The sequence below is a fragment of the Colletotrichum scovillei genome (genome assembly GCF_011075155.1).
Source record: "Colletotrichum scovillei strain TJNH1 chromosome Unknown Contig00003, whole genome shotgun sequence".
NCBI lineage: Eukaryota > Fungi > Ascomycota > Sordariomycetes > Glomerellales > Glomerellaceae > Colletotrichum > Colletotrichum scovillei.
The window spans coordinates 3,504,409-3,520,625 of NW_023336261.1; the positions used below are offsets into that span (position 1 = coordinate 3,504,409).

At 52.9% G+C, this 16,217-nt stretch overlaps 7 protein-coding genes across 7 annotated transcripts; 3 read left to right on the forward strand and 4 right to left on the reverse strand.

Annotated features, from left to right (window-relative positions):
- Window positions 1-351: 351 nt before the first annotated feature.
- On the forward strand, window positions 352-2,173 carry HER10_EVM0002697 (PH domain-containing protein). The gene is made up of 3 exons (XM_035472399.1): window positions 352-947; window positions 1,032-1,246; window positions 1,342-2,173. The coding sequence occupies exons 1-3, from the start codon at window positions 873-875 to the stop codon at window positions 1,868-1,870; spliced, it is 819 nt and encodes a 272-aa protein (XP_035335773.1). The 5' UTR covers window positions 352-872; the 3' UTR covers window positions 1,871-2,173.
- A 966-nt stretch (window positions 2,174-3,139) lies between these two features.
- HER10_EVM0008089 (ribonucleotide reductase) lies at window positions 3,140-5,070 on the forward strand. The gene is made up of 4 exons (XM_035477623.1): window positions 3,140-3,354; window positions 3,444-3,710; window positions 3,781-4,114; window positions 4,168-5,070. Exons 1-4 carry the CDS (start codon window positions 3,325-3,327, stop codon window positions 4,773-4,775), a joined length of 1,239 nt encoding a protein of 412 aa, XP_035336275.1. The 5' UTR covers window positions 3,140-3,324; the 3' UTR covers window positions 4,776-5,070.
- A 34-nt stretch (window positions 5,071-5,104) lies between these two features.
- HER10_EVM0003890 (uncharacterized protein) lies at window positions 5,105-6,206 on the reverse strand. Its single transcript, XM_035473552.1, has 2 exons — window positions 5,893-6,206; window positions 5,105-5,804 (listed from the first exon to the last, which is right to left on the reverse strand). The coding sequence occupies exons 1-2, from the start codon at window positions 5,962-5,964 to the stop codon at window positions 5,391-5,393; spliced, it is 486 nt and encodes a 161-aa protein (XP_035335879.1). The 5' UTR covers window positions 5,965-6,206; the 3' UTR covers window positions 5,105-5,390.
- Window positions 6,207-6,359: 153 nt separating this feature from the next.
- Window positions 6,360-8,008, reverse strand: HER10_EVM0002792 (WD repeat domain-containing protein). The gene is made up of 3 exons (XM_035472487.1): window positions 7,638-8,008; window positions 7,350-7,584; window positions 6,360-7,300 (listed from the first exon to the last, which is right to left on the reverse strand). Exons 1-3 carry the CDS (start codon window positions 7,773-7,775, stop codon window positions 6,504-6,506), a joined length of 1,170 nt encoding a protein of 389 aa, XP_035335779.1. The 5' UTR covers window positions 7,776-8,008; the 3' UTR covers window positions 6,360-6,503.
- A 375-nt stretch (window positions 8,009-8,383) lies between these two features.
- Window positions 8,384-11,563, forward strand: HER10_EVM0007636 (mitochondrial oxaloacetate transporter). Its single transcript, XM_035483042.1, has 4 exons — window positions 8,384-8,821; window positions 8,881-8,955; window positions 9,039-9,640; window positions 9,697-11,563. Exons 1-4 carry the CDS (start codon window positions 8,805-8,807, stop codon window positions 9,933-9,935), a joined length of 933 nt encoding a protein of 310 aa, XP_035336238.1. The 5' UTR covers window positions 8,384-8,804; the 3' UTR covers window positions 9,936-11,563.
- On the reverse strand, window positions 10,148-11,405 carry HER10_EVM0009352 (uncharacterized protein; the record flags this gene model as incomplete). Its single annotated transcript, XM_035478842.1, has 2 exons — window positions 10,148-11,258; window positions 11,323-11,405. The coding sequence occupies 2 exons, from the start codon at window positions 11,403-11,405 to the stop codon at window positions 10,148-10,150; spliced, it is 1,194 nt and encodes a 397-aa protein (XP_035336386.1).
- Window positions 11,564-12,001: 438 nt separating the features above from the next.
- Window positions 12,002-13,486, reverse strand: HER10_EVM0010756 (phosphotransferase). The gene is made up of 3 exons (XM_035480206.1): window positions 13,038-13,486; window positions 12,483-12,985; window positions 12,002-12,430 (listed from the first exon to the last, which is right to left on the reverse strand). Exons 1-3 carry the CDS (start codon window positions 13,266-13,268, stop codon window positions 12,040-12,042), a joined length of 1,125 nt encoding a protein of 374 aa, XP_035336510.1. The 5' UTR covers window positions 13,269-13,486; the 3' UTR covers window positions 12,002-12,039.
- Window positions 13,487-16,217: the final 2,731 nt, after the last annotated feature.

The following is a 16,217-nucleotide window of genomic DNA, read 5'->3' on the forward strand; positions in this document are numbered from 1 at the left end:
AACTTTGAAGATTCTGGAGAAGAACATAGCCACAATATGGCTGTGCACGTACATCACTTGCCACACTTGCGTGGCTGGACGTGCCGGCCTCTTCTCTCTCTCACTGCTGAGTCTGCTGGCAGGCCCCGTAAGTGCTTTTGTGTGCTGCATTGCATGCAATTCAGGGCCATTGAAGACCAGTCGCGGCGCACGCTCATTGGAGACCAGCCAACTGGCCGCTGCAGCATGATGTGAAACGACTGCGGTCTAGCCTGCTCAGACTCCACTGAAGAGGCCTCTCGGAACTGAGGCAAGTGCATTGGCGTGCAGTGACCGACAAAATTACATCATGATGGTAGTCTGGTCCCCTGACTTGTCAAAACAGGAATTCTGGGCGCCCGCGGGGGAAAACAAGCGTCCAAGGGACCAACCTCTTGTAACTTAGCGACAAACCGACCTACGTAGTGTGCAACGAGCACAAGAGGCAACTTGATCTACGCAGTACCATACCACCCATACAACCCATACCTTACCACACCTTGGCAGCTCGGACCTTGCCAGCCAGCTTCCCGGCTTTTCTCTCAACACCTACTTATATCACCAAGACCGTTCCTCTCGCTCGGTTGCCGCAGCCGTCTTGGAACCTCTTGACCTTTGACAACCTTACCTTTAGGAATACCTACCAGCTTGCCAAGGTATTCTTACTTTAATCTAAGCCAAGAGCACAGAGGGCCGCCTTGCGAAAGCCTTTGTCAACAACGGTCCCTACGAGCTTGTCTCTGTCTCAGTGCGCCACTCATCACTACCAGTGACTGGGAAACACCGCTCTTCGCAATCCGGCACTCACACACAACCTAGAGATTCGGCACTTCGTCAACGATACAACTGCAAACATGGCCAGTCTCATCGCCAAGTGGATCAGCAAGAAGATTCTTGCTGAAAAGGTCGAAAATAAATTTGGCCGCGAGGTATGTTACCTTCTTACACCTGGGCCCTGCGCTCACCCGCGATACGGTGGATCCACGAACAGAATGTACTGACCTCATCACCAGGACCCTTACTTTGAGAGCGTCCCCGCTACCAGGCTTGATGGTACCCCCAACGGCAAGGTCAAGAAGCGCAGAAAGGCCTTGCCGCCTGGCCTTTCCAAGCAAGATGGCGAGGTTTTGACCAAAGTCAAGAGGAGAGCCTACCGTCTCGATCAGTCGCTTTTCAGCTGCTGTGGTGTGAAATTTGGATGGGGTAGCGTCATCGGTTTAGTTCCTGCGTAAGTGCCTGTCCTCCTCCCCTGCTGCTGCATCGCCCCCACAGTCCCCATTCGGCTTATCGACAAGACAACGACTAACATCATGTTGGCTTCAGTGTTGGTGATGTTCTCGATGCTTTCATGGCCATGATGGTGTTCAGAACCTGCTCTAAGGTCGAAGGTGGACTCCCAAATTCAGTCAAATCCCAGATGATGTTCAACATCATTATCGACTTCGTCATTGGCCTGGTGCCTTTCGTGGGCGACATCGCTGATGCTGCTTTCCGCGCCAACACCAAGAACGCCATCCTTCTCGAGGAGCATCTTCGCGAGAAGGGAAAGAAGAATTTGAAGCGTAGCGGAGCCCCCATTCCAGCCGTCGACCCGAGTGAGGCAGATGAATGGGATCGCTTGCAAGGCGACCGCACTCCGCCCGAATACGTCAGCCGTGAGCCTTCTCGCAATGGACACATGTCAGCAGGCCGCCACGAACGCACACCAACTGCTCCAGCCGCCGCTGCAGTCAGAGAGGAGCGTTCCGGCGGTCGAGGCTGGTTCGGCTTTGGAGGTCGCTCGAGAGTCGATGACGACGTTGAGGCGGCTCGCGATCCCAGAGACAGACCTGCTCGTCAATCGCGTCATTAGACTATCGGCTGCTCGAGAAATACTTTTCAAAAAAAGAAGAGTCAAATGTCAGAGTTGGAGATGACGACAACTGGGGTGACCCGTCGGAATTCGCGGTGGCTGGAAAGCACACTTGGTGTTCGCGTGTAGCGTACGGATGGTCAGAAGATGACGGACACTTGGTCTGCCTGGCTCTGGATGCTTGTTTTATGAAGACTTGGACGAAGAAGATGAACATGACACGATACCTTTTCTTTTACATACCCACACTGCTTTAGTTAAGCTGTCAGTAGTTTAATACGATTCACTGAAAAAATTGAGGCCTTGCAAAGAGTTGACGTGTACGTGACACATCAACTGTTTGGATCTGGATGGGAATCCGGAAATCGGTGTCCGTGCCAACGGTCAAATTGACGATCAGACTGGTGATGGTAATTCCGCAAGTCCGTTTCCAACGCGTCGACCCGCAGCCGAGAGTCATACAGTCAGGATTTGTCGATGCTTAGACGAGATTACATGGCTGATGAGTCTTGGATGGGCCACCTGGGTTCCACCAAAGCTGGAGCTAGGACGTGTTCAGTTTATCAGATCTGATCTGATACCTGACATCGAAGTACCTAGGGGAAGGATGGGCTTGGAACGCGTCGAGTCGTAACGCCGAGGACGGATCCAGCTCAAAGAAGCGTGTGCAGGGCCGGGAGATGGGGCTTGTAGGCGGTAATGGGATATCTGGAACGTGTGTGGCTCGGCCGAAGCTCTCGAGTCTCCGGACAGAGCTTGCTCTGGTTTCCCGGCCATGACATCGTGTTGCCTGGTTGGCGTGCCGGGGGGTGGAACGCAAGCGGCCACTTCGGCGTCGTAGCTCGACCCAACTTCCAAATGATGAGCATGTTGAAGAGGGAAAAAGGGCCAAAAAAAGAGGGCTGGGCCTGGGATATTCCGTTTGGGACCACAGTCGGTAGACTTTTCTGCGCCAGGTCTTGGGCACTTTGCAGGGTCTGGAAGTGGAAAGGTGAGAAGCGAGACAAGATCCTTCCACTTTGGAACGAAACGCGCCGGCGATGCCCCTGGAAGACGCGCTTTTTAGTGGGGTGGAGGGGAATTGACGGCGCGTGGATTCAGCTTTAAGTGCTCTGGGCAATCAGACCAGCTTCCACAGCCACCTGCAAAAAAGGTACGAAGCTCAAGGTACCCAAGTACTTACTCCGTAGAAAACACGAAAACGCGAGTATCCCTGCCCTGTGCTCAACGCGTCCCACTACCTAGCGCTCGGTGCTGCTTGCCCGCTACATAAACTCTGCCTTTCCAGAGTTCCTCTACCATCAACAGACATCTTCTTCACTCCCAATCACGACAATACCACAACCAAAGACAGACTCACGACCTCAATTTACTTCTTCCAAAGTCTTGTCTTCCCCTTCTTCCATTCATCGCCTTCATTCTTCCTCTCCCACCACATTTTACACACTTCCGCCATGTCTATCGAAGTCACTCCGTCCAAGCAGGTAAGTAAACGTCACCACTCGGTTAAGCCGAGCTTGACTCTAGTCCACGCGCTTTCCATGGTCGCAATCGCTAACAACCACTTCTCCAGGCCGCTGCTGCCCTCGACTCTTTCAAGATGGAGTCTCCCGTCAAGAAGCTCAACTTCAACCCCGCCGACAAGGAGAACCAGCCCCTCACATCCGACGTTGCCACCGCAACCGAGAAGACCGATGTTCAGACAAAGCCCACACAAGAAGTTGTCAAGAACGAGAACAAGATTGTTGTCGCTCCCGGCATCAAGGAGCAGGAGAAGGATGAGCCCCTCCTCCAGGAGAACGGCCAGCGCTTCGTCCTCTTCCCTATCAAGTACCATGAGGTATGTGAACGCGTCGCAAGACGCGTAAAGTGGTTTGCTCGTTGACCCATGACTAACTTTTGACTTCCAGATCTGGCAAATGTACAAGAAGGCCGAGGCTTCCTTCTGGACCGCCGAGGAGATTGATCTCTCCAAGGATCTCCACGACTGGAACAACAAGATCAACGATGATGAGAAGTACTTCATCTCTCACATTCTTGCCTTCTTCGCCGCATCGGACGGTATCGTCAATGAGAACCTGGTCGAGCGCTTCTCCGGCGAGGTCCAGGTCCCTGAGGCTCGCTGCTTCTACGGCTTCCAGATCATGATGGAGAACATCCACTCTGAGACCTACTCCCTCCTCATCGACACCTACATCAAGGAGCCCGCGCAGCGCACCTACCTCTTCAACGCCATTGACACCAGTATGTGAACACATCCCGCGCCTACATGCCCGCATCGCTAACTAGCATCACAGTCCCTGCCATTCGCAAGAAGGCTGACTGGGCCCTGAAGTGGATCAGCGATGAGAACTCCTCCTTCGCCCAGCGTCTGGTTGCCTTTGCCGCTGTTGAGGGTATCTTCTTCAGCGGTGCTTTTGCCTCCATCTTTTGGCTCAAGAAGCGTGGCCTCATGCCCGGTCTGACCTTCTCCAACGAGCTCATCTCCCGTGACGAGGGTCTGCACACCGACTTTGCCTGCCTCTTGTACTCTCACCTCAAGCACCGCCCCAACAAGCAGGTCATTGAGGACATCATCGTTGATGCCGTCAAGATTGAGCAGGAGTTCCTCACTGAGGCTCTGCCCTGCGCTCTTCTCGGCATGAACTCCAACTTGATGAAGCAGTACATTGAGTTCGTTGCCGACCGCCTCCTGGTCGCTCTTGGCAACGACAAGGTCTACAAGTCCTCCAACCCCTTCGACTTCATGGAGAACATCTCCCTTGGCGGCAAGACCAACTTCTTTGAGAAGCGTGTCGCTGACTACCAGAAGGCTGGTGTGCTCAACAGCACCAAGAAGGCGCAAGAAGAGACCAAGGTTGAGGGAGAGAACGGCGGAGACTTCGCTTTCGATGAGGACTTCTAAATCATCTTCGAGCGCCTGAAGTTTCTGTTGTTTCCTTTTTCCCCATATACCCTTGTACATTGCACACGCATGGTGTTTGCCAGAGCGTCCTTTCACACTCTACACTCAAACCCCCTCCCCTCACCTGAGCTGAGGTTTAGAGCTGTTTTCCCTTTTCGTACATACATGGCGTTGGCGGGGATCATTTTACAAGGAGTTGGAGGTTCCCAAGGACTGGTTGGATGACTGTGGAAAATGGGGCATGAATGTCTTTGATGGATAATGTACCACAGTGATTCTCTTTTAGTAATCGCACATGACATAACAACCGAACGTTTCCTTTTTGTGATGTGCTGTAGTGTTTTCCACATGTCGCTTCTCCTGAGCTTGTGTGCTCGTGTTGCCACTTTGTTAAGGAAATCCCCTTAAATTTCGTCTGGGACGACTTGCATGTGTATGCAAGTAGGCTTCAACAAGACTCTTTGAGGCCCTTTCGAACAGTGAAGTGTTCTCCATGATGTGTCTGTTGGCTGCGACTTGCCCAACATATCAGTCTCAATATTGTGCCCTACTCACGAACAGCAATGTGTCTCCCACTTCCAAATAAACACCCCAGTACTGTCTCAATCCCTATCCTCATTTCTTGCCCTTCTTCTTCTTCTTTCCACCTCCAGCAGCAGCCTGGGGTTTCTCCACAGGCGTCGCCGCGCCGGCTGGCGTGTCCTCTCCACCCGCATCGGCCATTGGCTCGTCCTTGGTCGCCGCGGCGGCGTCCAACGTTGCCGGTTTCGAGGTGGACATTGTGCGGCCCAGGGCGCCGAGGCAGGTAATGAGGCGGGAGACCTCGGCGGCCTTTGTGGTGCGGTATTTGAGGGCGACGCCGCTGACCGGGTCGAAGGTCTTGATGACGAGGGAGCCGCGCGGGGGTTTGGCGTCTGTCATGGTTGCGTCTTCTGCGGGTGCTGCGGCGGATGCGGCGGATGCGTCCTCCGAGGTCTTGATCTTTCGGGGTTTGACTGCTTTGATGGAGTACTTTGTTGTGATTCTAGTCTGTTTGGGGCGCTGAAGATTAGCCGCCGCTACGTTTTCCCTCGTCCAAGGTTGGCAGATGAGTTGCTAGTATGCGGGTCAGGCTTACGGTAGTCGGACGGGCCTGGAGGAGCAGAGACGACTGCTCCAGCCATTCCTGGCTGGTCTTGTAGGTCGGCATTGCGATGTGATGGTAGTGATGGGGGTGGGGAGAGGAGAAACGGCCACGGCCTTGCGCGGTGGTCCGGTCTGTATGCGCGTACGTGGGACGTGTCGTCGGTAACTGAGCGCCTGAGTAATGGCGTTCCGAGTCTCTCGAGGAGGTAGGTTCGAGGAGTGTTCGCTGGGGTGTCGTGCGCGCCGTGGTGGTCGGAGTGACGTTCGGTGTCGTGGAGGTGGCCTGGCTTTGGTGGAGGATGCAATTTTGGTGGGGTTCGGCCATCCCAAGTTGAGGTACCCCGACCTTGCATGCCTGACGAGGGGCAAGTTTAAGCCGCACACTTGGGACTATTACCCCAAGCTCTGATACTTCACCATTCTAACATGCATATTCCAAGGCAAGAGTAGAATCAAATATTTCCCAAGGTTTCAACAAAATTCATTCATGTCGACTTTCCTCAACGGGTTGGGTATCTCGTATCCTAGACTCCGAAAGTAATTGACCTCTCCAGACCGCCATTTCGCAGCTTCTAAATTTCCTACATTGATGCTCCAACCGCTTCATGCATGAGGATCGGGCACCCAGAACATCACATCTTGATCTGCCGTCGCAAAGAAGTTGTATCGCGGGTTGAATGCCAACACCGCCGCCTCTCGCTTTTCCTCCAATACCCATGTAGCGTCGAGGGTCTTGTTCTCGTTCTGGGGCGGTGTCAAGATATCCCAGACCAGTACATCCTTTGGACCACCGCTCAGAACGTAACGACCGTCCACAGAGAAGCAGCAATCGCCGCTACTCTCGATTGTGGGCTGGTCCGTCTTCGGCATACTGCCGTTGATGGTGCTTGATGTCTCACCAGCCGCCAGCCGCCGGGTTCCGCCCTCGGGCTTACGCAGGTACGCCTTCAAGCTCCCGTCGAAAGCATCGAGTATGAAGTGGCCGGGACCGCGAGTGCCGACGAGAATATGCTTACCGTCATTCGAAAATTCCAGCTTTGTCCAACCCCTGATTACGAATTGTGAGTCCACGTGTCTGCCGGCGTCGACGACATCGAAGGTCGCAAATGGCGCCTTGTCGTAGTTGCGGCAGTCATATAGCAGAACGCTTCCGCTGTTCGTACACGCGACAGCAAAAGTCTGCCCCGACGGATCGTATGCGGTGAGATACGGAGAGTTGAGGTTCAGTTGACCGCACCATTGCTTCGTCGAAATATTCCAAAGGCGCACAGTATTATCTTGGCTACAAGAGATGAAGTTATCAGCCCCTGGGTGTATGGCAATATCTGTGACGCTCTTTTCGTGGCCCTCGAAGTATCGGATGAAGGAATTATCGTGGGTAGCCAAATATCGGATCTGATCTGGTAGGCGTTAGCTATTGTGCGGCGGGTTGAGCATAAGAGCGCCTACCATTCTGCTTCGTACTCGCATAGATGATGCTGGAGCTCGTATGCGTGAACTTTGCCAGCTTGACGCCGTACTTCTTGCTTAGCAAGTTCTTCTTGTGTATACCTTCCTTTACGCTGTAAATCTGAATCGTCTCGTCGCTCTCAGAGGTCATGAGAAGTTCGCCCGGGTCGTCGAAGTCGAGTGACAGCACGTGTGGCTGAGGACGGCCATCCTTGATGTCTTGCCTTTTAAAAAGCTGAGAACCAATCAGTCAGAGAGCTCCCTATATAGTTTTTGGGCATTCCTTGCCTTTGTTGGGCGAAACGACGATATGACTTCGCTCAATGGGGTAGTATTGTTGGTTGCCAGAGAACGCGTAATGTTGAGCGAGTTTCCATTGGCTGGTGTCGACTCGCGATGGTCCAAGTCCATAGGCGTCGACGCCATGATGGGTTCTTTGAGGATTCCAAGAGCTATACTGGCTGAGTCGAACAGCGACGCCTCAATTGATGCTGTCGCGAGCCGTAGGCAAACGACGTCCTCGTCGCAGGAGAATTCTTGAGGCTGTGCGGCAGAACTCGACAAGTTCCTTCAAAATGTGTGTGAATAAGTGCAGTCGTCCTGAGGTTGCTGCAGGTTTGAATCTGTGAACGGGAAACCAGACCGCGTCTTGTCATGCGATGCGACTGGAGGAAACCAAAGAGCTTCCCCAATTCAGTTTCGCGGGGTTGTGGTAATGGAAAAGCTAACTGTGCCACAGTTCTTAGACCACCCCTGGCGTGTCCGAGGAAGGTTCTCAGCCACACCTTGTAATTGCCAGCCTCCCATCGTTGACAATGCGCGACTTCGCATTGGAAACTGGCGTCCCGGCAATGGGCCAGCTAAATTGACGCCCCCCTTTTTGGACAGGGTCTGGGGTACCGAAAACCGACTTAGGCCGCTGTGGCCCGCGAACCCTGCCAATTGGGACCTACAGACGCCGGGATCGGCAATGGCTATCCACGGCCATATTGACTTTGAGCAAGAAAAATCCCAATTTCTCTTCCGCGCGCGGAGCTTACTGAGAGACCTGTAGACCTGTAGCCCCGGTAAAAGAGTCAATCCAGTCACGTCAATCCAGTGCCAGCCCGACGGAACTCAATCCATATCGCAGTCACATCGCCAACTTCCTCTCTTGAGTTGCGCGCATTACGGCGAACGGGTTCTCGACGAGCAGGCTATGTAAGAATCTGCCCAAGAGTCGATGTTGACTGGCTATCGACTTGCCACGACGTCAATGTTGCTGACCCGCGCTGTTCCGTCATTTTAGGTACTAGCATTCCGAGATCGCGGTGTCACTCTTTTCTATTTCTCTCTCTTTCTCTCCTTCCAAACGAACCCCGACTATCATAGGAGTCGCAACCACAAATTACCAGCATCTTACACATCGACGATACCCAATTATCTCTTAACTCTGCGACAAGACCAATTGACACAATGTCAACAACCCTTGGGCAAGTCATGGCCCGCAGTTCGGCATCCGCAAGACCAGCGAAGCTAACCTTCGCAACAGCGCCTTCATCGCCGGCGGCATTGCCGCCTGCGGCGCTGTAACGGCCACGCATCCTTTCGAGACTGTCAAGATCCGGTGCGTCTGATAGCGACGACGCTCGCTCCTTCCCCGCTCCCTGCCGCCGGCAACGCGCTGACCCCTCCCCCCGACGTGTGCAGAATGCAGTTGCAAGGAGAATTGAAGGACAAGGGACACCAGCCGCATCAGTACAGAGGCCCTCTGCAGGGTGTCTCTGTTATCGTGCGCAATGAGGGCGTGAAAGGAATCTACCGCGGTATCGGCTGCGCGTACATCTACCAGGTCCTGTTGAATGGATGCCGTCTTGGATTCTACGAGCCTATGCGCGAAACCCTGTCGACTCTCATCTTCAAGGACGGCAAGACGCAGAGCCTGGGCATCAACATGGCTTGCGGTGCTGGATCAGGAATCATGGGAGCCGCCGCTGGCAGCCCTTTCTTCCTTGTCAAGACACGGTTACAAAGCTACTCTCCCTTCATGCCCACTGGCACACAGCATAAGTACCGCAATGCTTGGAACGGTATGACCTCAATCTACGGCGCCGAAGGCATTCGGGGACTCTACCGTGGTGTTGGTGCGGCCATGATCAGGACGGGTTTCGGTAGCTCCGTGCAGCTTCCCACCTACTTCTTCGCCAAGCGGAGACTGGTCCGCCACTTGGGTATGGAAGAGGGTCTGCCTCTGCATCTTGCTAGCAGTACCGTCAGTGGTTTCGTCGTTTGCTGCGTGATGCACCCTCCTGGTAAGTCTCAACTCAAGATTCCCCGAAGCATAGTTCTGTACTAATCCTCATGGCAGACACCATCATGTCTCGCCTGTATAACCAAAATGGAAACCTCTACAAGGGTGTCTTTGACTGCCTGGCCAAGACTGTCCGCACTGAAGGCTTCTTGGCTATTTACAAGGGTTTCCTGCCTCACTTGGCTAGAATCCTCCCCCACACCATCCTTACCCTGACCCTGGCGGAACAGACAAACAAGCTGATGAGAAAGCTCGAAGACCGCATCCTGCCTTCGGCCACCATCCAGACCCCGTGATCAACCATTGATCTTGTACCTATTAAATCAGCGTTCCTTGCATATATGGAGTTAAAAATGAGCTGGGTAGACAGGGTGGAAATGTCGCGAGCCGGGGATCGGCTTCTAGAGAACATATGGGGGGGTTGGCTAGGAATGTAGTGAGGCAGGATAGGGTCACGCCAGAGAGGCCGGCCGGTGAAGGTGCTTTGAACGTGCATTTTCTGTTCGATCTATCCATATATAGACCGTTCGCATCCATAACAAAGTTTCCCTGCGGTGCGCTTCCTGCTGTCGTCAATATCCTCTCCTATTTCACCCTTCCACCGGGCATCTCCCTGTGCGTCCACATCCATGCCGCAGACCGCGCACGCATCGCCATCGCTCTCTCGTGTTAATTTGCCGCTGGTGCGAACGACATTGGCGACGACGGAGGGATAACTCTCCTCCACTTCCTCAAAGTACCGCGCCATGACATCCTCGATGCTGAGCTCCTTGTGCGAGACGACTGCGTTGCTGCTTGGTCCCACTTCCTGGGCGAGATCCTTCAAAGACGGTATCAGGCCCGCATACGTGATGACCTCTCGCCTAAAAATATCTCGAAGGAGGTAGTACACTGGAAGCATCGTCTTCTCAGTCCCCCGGACAGCCCCTTCGCCGCCCTCCGCGCTCTGTCCCTCCCCAACGCGGGAGAATGTCGTGACGGGGACGGGGCCGTCGGCGACCTGCCACGGCACGGCAAACCCGCGGCCCTTGGCCGTCTCGGCGAGCGTCAGCTCGGCCAGGGCGGTCGTGGTGCATCCCAGCAGCAGCGCGTGGCACTCCCTCTCCACGGCCAGCGATAGCAGCAGATTCCGCACCAGGAGCCTCATGATGTCCACCCGCGACGTGACGGACGGCAGGGCCTCGAGGAGGCCGCTGAGCTGCTGCGCGGGCGCGAGGCCGGGCTGCAGGGCGGGAAGGACGGACCAGTCTATCGTGTCCAGCTTGAGGGCGTCGGCCAGCGGAACGATCTGCATCGAGAGGTTGGGGAACTGCTCCTTATACTTTTCAAAGAGCAGGCTTGCCGACGACGAGGAGGTCGCGGCGTCTGCGGCGTTTGACAGGTCGGTGTCGATGTGGACGACGTGCACCTCGTACGCGACGCGCAAGTTCTTGTCCTTGAGACCTTGGAGGTTCTTGTCGAGCACCTGGACCAAGGAGGCCGAGGAGGGGCCGAGAGAGAGGCCGAGGAGGTACTTTGCTCTTGCGTCGGGGGTAGTGCCCAGCTTGTCCTTTACATCGCGGTATGGCTGGGCGAGGCGCTTCACGACTCTTTGGACGATATGCTGCTCATAGCAAGTCCTGCGCGTGTTGGTTAACTCTGTATAAATTTGGGCATGGAGCATGTACATGTGAGAGTACTTACTCGCAAAGAGGATCCTTTCTCACTTTCAAGACGGTCGGTGTCTTGCATCGCCTACATGGGCGAGGTTCCGTGTTGCTGCTCATGACGGCGGGTCGGGCCGCAATGAGTGACGTCAAAGTGCTAGGGCGGCTCAGGTGTAGTTATTGAGTTTCAAAGCAGTAAAATTCAGACTGTCGTCGAATATGAGTATTGTATACTTTATTATGGCCTCATAAGTGTCCAAGGGGGTGTTGCAGTAGTTTGTTGTCGATGATGAAAAGTGAGAGAAAGGTTCCGCCACCAAAGTTGACTCAGACTCACACTTTCTTTGGTGTGTGTAGTTTGAATTTTTCCTGGCTGAACTCATCCTTCTCCATCACCCCCACGAAAATCACCCAACATCCATTGTGAAGTCAACGAATGAAGCAAGCATACCGAGGCTTTCTAATTAGACATTTTTCATTCTTTGACCAAGGTATCTTCAAGTTCATCATGTTTTAGGCAACTGACGTCGTTCTCATCTCTTCATACACATCCTTTCGTGTGAAAGAAAACAGTGTTCAACCTTCCGTAATGAAAAATGAGGAAGAAGACGATGAACTATATACCTACGAGATGTTATATCCTATGTCATCGTGCCCGAAAAACAAAACTGGCGTCAAAAGTCCGAATTTTTTATCATATAGAACTAAGTAACCTATCCCGCCCCAACGAGATGCTAGTTGAACGCAACTCGGCTTATGAAAAGATGCAGCCTAGGGGATGCTGCTCAAAGAACCCGCGGTTCTTCGCCCAAGCATTCTTCAAAATGTCCCTGCCCTCAGTCGCCACTGTTCTCGCTTGGTCTTGCGTGCCCCATCCTTGCACTGTTGTGCCGAACCCGATGAGATGAACAGCAACATGAAGTAGTGTTCGGAAGGCAAAGTCGTCATCCACTGCGCCGTAGCCATTGACGAAACCTTGGATCAACCAGACTCCCGCTTCCATGTCTTTGTATAGCTTCAGTTCGTATAGTTCCGCAATCATCTGGCCTAGGTCAAGAGGTTTGACTGCAAGTTGGCACATCTCCCAATCGACGACAAGAAGGCGGTTATGTTCGTCATCCCAAGGTTTTCCCTCTAGAAGAATGCTAGTAAGTTGTTAGTAGTATTATTGGAATGTAAGTGATTGGGGCAGCTTACTTTCCGGTCCAAAAGTCACCGTGGATGACCTGCAGGGCTTGCTCGTTTACCATTTCCTCCTTCACGCTATCTACGATGTCTGCAAAGATATTCTTACAATCCCCTAGAATATTTGGAAATCGCGTGATGGAACTGGGGAGCCGTTCATAGTTCATCCATCGCTTCAGCGTTTGCATTTCCTTGTTTCCCGCTGCGATATCGCGAAACTTGAGCTGTTGTTCCGAGTTGCTCCAGTCATGAAATGACCGAAGCCACGCACCCACGGCCGTACCAATTTTGAGGGATAGTGACTTGACTGATTCCAGGGTTGGCGTCTCCAGAGTCGACACTGCGAAGTACTCAATTGCATAGTTCTTGAGGCTGAGTGGGCTTGGCTGGTATGCTTGAACCTGGGTATTGGTCTCTTCATTGAAGTAGAACAGGTTCGGAGTTGATACGGTGGTATTCTCACTGGCGTGTGGTGAAAGTGCTGAGAGATCTTTCAAGCAGCTCTCTTCGATCCGCTGCCTGAGGTCAGCCATTGATGTCCTCATGGTCGAAGATATAGGGACTCACGCATCTTGACGTGGTGAGTTTGAAATCGGGACTCTGGGCCACGAAGCCCTCGCCATGCTTTACAGCCACCTCTGCAGTCCCATCGAGCAGCGGCACCAGCAGCTTCACATGAAAGATGAAGTTCGTTGTTCCTCCACTGAGGAGGCGGGCAGACTCGAAGGAGTATGGCGTACCGGCCAACTCCGCCTTGACCTCACGAAGCACACGATCCGACGTGCTTTCGTCTGCCATCGCAATTGTGGGATTTGCGGCCGAAGCTCAATATGACCAGTTTTGTCACCTGTCCGGGAAAGCGGGGATACCTTGCGATGTCTGCGCCGGTTTGGAGAATGAGGGGTGTGAAGTTCGCGTCACACACGAGGTAGTTCAAGAAATCACAGAAATACTTTCGAGTAATGAACCAAGGAAACGACGGGATTTATTCGAAAACCGCTGGGACCGCCCTTTCCCTTCGTTGTCTTCCAACAAATTGATCGGGCGTCGCTTCCACAGGACAGGTTGAATTACAGGGCAGCAGCAATCTGCAGCTAAAGAACAGATGACTCACTCGGCGTGAAGTTCAATGCCTTTCATCGAATCGCGAAACCCGTAGACCTCGAAAGATACCGTCAAATGAGAAATCGAACCAAGTCACCCATTTACTAGATTGCTTTGCTGCCTGTCACGAACAATTATTCGCCTGGAGTATCACAAAATGTATGGATGTCCCGTACCGGCACTATGCCTTGCCTCTTCCACCTTGAATGACCTTCTACCACAAATTCAAGTTATTGCAATAAAGCATTCACTATACACCAAGCGCGGAAAAGGCAGTCCGATCATGGTCTAATCCAGAGTTCTACCCTCAGCTTGGCTTGCTTGCTCACCGAGATGACCATCCCAGTGTCAATGAATATTCGAGTACTTCGTTCTCTAACGGGCACACGAATTTGGGCTTTCGCGTTAGACGAGCTCTTGTCCAAGCGAGCATTACAGAAAAAGACCCGAGTCTCGCAATGCTGAGGTCGAGGCCGACGTTCTCGATAACTTGTATATATCATAGGACCTTGGACTATAAGGGCGCCGCGCCTAATTAAAAATACGGTAAGCTGTCCTGTGAGACATGTGATGTGATCCACCACTTACACTCACCGAAAGACCTGATGAAAGAAGAAGTATCCCAGGTCAAACAACGCCAACCACTACCAACGACCTCGGCATGCTTGCGACAATGGCTGATCATGTAAGTGTCCAAATGGTCATCAACGACTAGGATGTTTTATGCCTTTCTGGATGTAAACAGAGGTCATGGCGTTGCTGACCACTGTGCTAGGTCCGAGAGGTAGTCGAAACCACCTATTCTCCACGCTAGAAATGACTTCTGTGCAATTTAGAGGTAGGAGGAGATGGAAGAAGGCAACGAAGGGCAGCGGGAGGAAGTGGAACAGCAGTAGTTCCCCTTGGCAGTGCCAGTAGATCAAACGACACATGCAACTCCAAACCCCAGTCTCTTGTCAATCGGCCCTTGACCTCTGCAGGTCAAAATTACAGTCTCACCAGAGCCCATTGGTGGTTTTCGACTTGGCTTGAGACGGCTTGAAATACTGTACCTAGTCTCGGTCGGGACAAACGGATGACCCACTGGAAATTGGGTGGTTGGATAGTTCCAATTCGAATTCAGCTACAGCAGCATAAAAGGGAACAAGCGGCCAACCACCGGGCCGCACCGGTCTTGGACACTAACATATGCCAGATCCTGATCTGACTGGGGGTTGAGCGCCACGGAAGAACGGTTCGACAAGCCGTGAGTGAACATGCTTATCTGAGCACCTCACCGCTCTTCCCGATGAATTGATACTGTGGGCGGCTCTGGAGAGGAATCAACGTGGCGGAGGTATGCTCCGGAACAAGTTCGACTAGGAAAGAACACCTGCGAATAGCTCTGAAAGCTCTTTACCGAGCGGATGGGACGTGGTATGGCGGGATATCAGGGTGATCCGTCTCGGAGCCGCGCTCACACATCATGTAGTCTTGGCAGGGGACCGGGACTGCTTTGCGTGAGTTGGAAGGGCGGCAACTATTAAAGCTAGAACATGACGTTGGTGCGTAGTGGATATGAGCGTATCTCCAGCTTACTCAGATGAACTGAAAGGTGACGGACCGCATGTTGTGCATGGGCAATGGGCTTGTAAATAGAAGAGAAATAGAATGCAGTTAGACCACGGACGTGTGACGCCTAAGCGCGCTCGGTCGACGAGGTTGAGGCCAAGTCTGGGCGCCTAAAAAATAACGCGCTTCGGATCTTGTTTAAATTGAAGAAAGCATTGGGCGTAGTGTGATTTCTGTTCTCCTATCCATATCCAGCTAAGAAAGTTTAGGCAAGCTCTTAATTGTGTCCAGCAAGCGACCTGCCTATCAAAGTGATTTGCTTGTGATGTACGGAGTACAAGGTACGGATAGCAGCGTCAGAATAAAGTCTAACGCAAAAACTCAGGAACGGAAAGAAATGGAGACTTGGGCACATGTTCGGACCGTCAGAAACCAAAGTGCTGGGGAAAGCAAAACGCAACAGTCGCGAGTTCGGTCTTGCATCACACATGGCACGAGGGAGTCAGGGAGTCAGGCATTGAGATGGGACGAGATTCTTCTATTTGGAACAGAAAGGTGACCCACATGGGAAACAGTGAATGGCCAATGCAGCCGAGCGATCCAGAATGTCCAGGTAGGGCCGCAGAAGCGTTTGTAGTGAGACGGCGGTCGCGACCTACCCCTTTTTCTACTACCTGTCCATTATCCAATGATTCAGGACGTTCCTGACTTTTCCAACGTCTACTCCGTACCCCGTACTCCGTAGTCCACTGCTGCTGTCTGGCAAATGGCTGGCAGGCGGAGACTGGGAGACTTGGAGTTGCATCCCAACCACTCGATCAAACAGCTTCGGGGGTGAAACGGGGCGGTGCTGGTCGCTCAGTGCTTCACCCACTTCTTGGCCCGCCACTATTACTTTAGCCAATAACGGTGATAAAAGTCGTACTTTCTAAGGTACTTGAAGGAGCCTGAGGCTCTGCAGTGTCTGTACCTAGGAGCCAAGTACGGATACAAACACCTGAATGTTCTTGATGCCTTCAGCCGACAAGCAAAAGGCTTACTGTACATATAGGGCAAGAGACGGGAGTCAGGCATATGCATACACCTTTTGTA

Excerpts from the sequence above, each read along its gene's own strand:
- HER10_EVM0003890 (XM_035473552.1), bottom strand. The coding sequence starts at position 5,964 with ATGCCGACCTACAAGACCAGCCAGGAATGGCTGGAGCAGTCGTCTCTG. Across the intron at positions 5,805-5,892 it reads TCCAGGCCCGTCCGACTACC|ACTAGAATCACAACAAAGTA; the intron begins GTAAGCCTGACC and ends CGCCCCAAACAG.
- HER10_EVM0010756 (XM_035480206.1), bottom strand. The coding sequence starts at position 13,268 with ATGGCAGACGAAAGCACGTCGGATCGTGTGCTTCGTGAGGTCAAGGCG. Across the intron at positions 12,986-13,037 it reads AACTCACCACGTCAAGATGC|CGGATCGAAGAGAGCTGCTT; the intron begins GTGAGTCCCTAT and ends GACCTCAGGCAG. Across the intron at positions 12,431-12,482 it reads GGTGACTTTTGGACCGGAAA|CATTCTTCTAGAGGGAAAAC; the intron begins GTAAGCTGCCCC and ends ACAACTTACTAG.
- HER10_EVM0007636 (XM_035483042.1), top strand. Across the intron at positions 8,956-9,038 it reads TTCGAGACTGTCAAGATCCG|AATGCAGTTGCAAGGAGAAT; the intron begins GTGCGTCTGATA and ends CGACGTGTGCAG. Across the intron at positions 9,641-9,696 it reads CTGCGTGATGCACCCTCCTG|ACACCATCATGTCTCGCCTG; the intron begins GTAAGTCTCAAC and ends TCCTCATGGCAG.
- HER10_EVM0002697 (XM_035472399.1), top strand. The coding sequence starts at position 873 with ATGGCCAGTCTCATCGCCAAGTGGATCAGCAAGAAGATTCTTGCTGAA. Across the intron at positions 948-1,031 it reads AAAATAAATTTGGCCGCGAG|GACCCTTACTTTGAGAGCGT; the intron begins GTATGTTACCTT and ends CCTCATCACCAG. Across the intron at positions 1,247-1,341 it reads GTCATCGGTTTAGTTCCTGC|TGTTGGTGATGTTCTCGATG; the intron begins GTAAGTGCCTGT and ends TGTTGGCTTCAG.
- HER10_EVM0008089 (XM_035477623.1), top strand. The coding sequence starts at position 3,325 with ATGTCTATCGAAGTCACTCCGTCCAAGCAG. Across the intron at positions 3,355-3,443 it reads AAGTCACTCCGTCCAAGCAG|GCCGCTGCTGCCCTCGACTC; the intron begins GTAAGTAAACGT and ends CCACTTCTCCAG. Across the intron at positions 3,711-3,780 it reads TCCCTATCAAGTACCATGAG|ATCTGGCAAATGTACAAGAA; the intron begins GTATGTGAACGC and ends TTTGACTTCCAG.
- HER10_EVM0002792 (XM_035472487.1), bottom strand. The coding sequence starts at position 7,775 with ATGGCGTCGACGCCTATGGACTTGGACCATCGCGAGTCGACACCAGCC. Across the intron at positions 7,585-7,637 it reads CGTCGTTTCGCCCAACAAAG|CTTTTTAAAAGGCAAGACAT; the intron begins GCAAGGAATGCC and ends ATTGGTTCTCAG. Across the intron at positions 7,301-7,349 it reads TGCGAGTACGAAGCAGAATG|ATCAGATCCGATATTTGGCT; the intron begins GTAGGCGCTCTT and ends AACGCCTACCAG.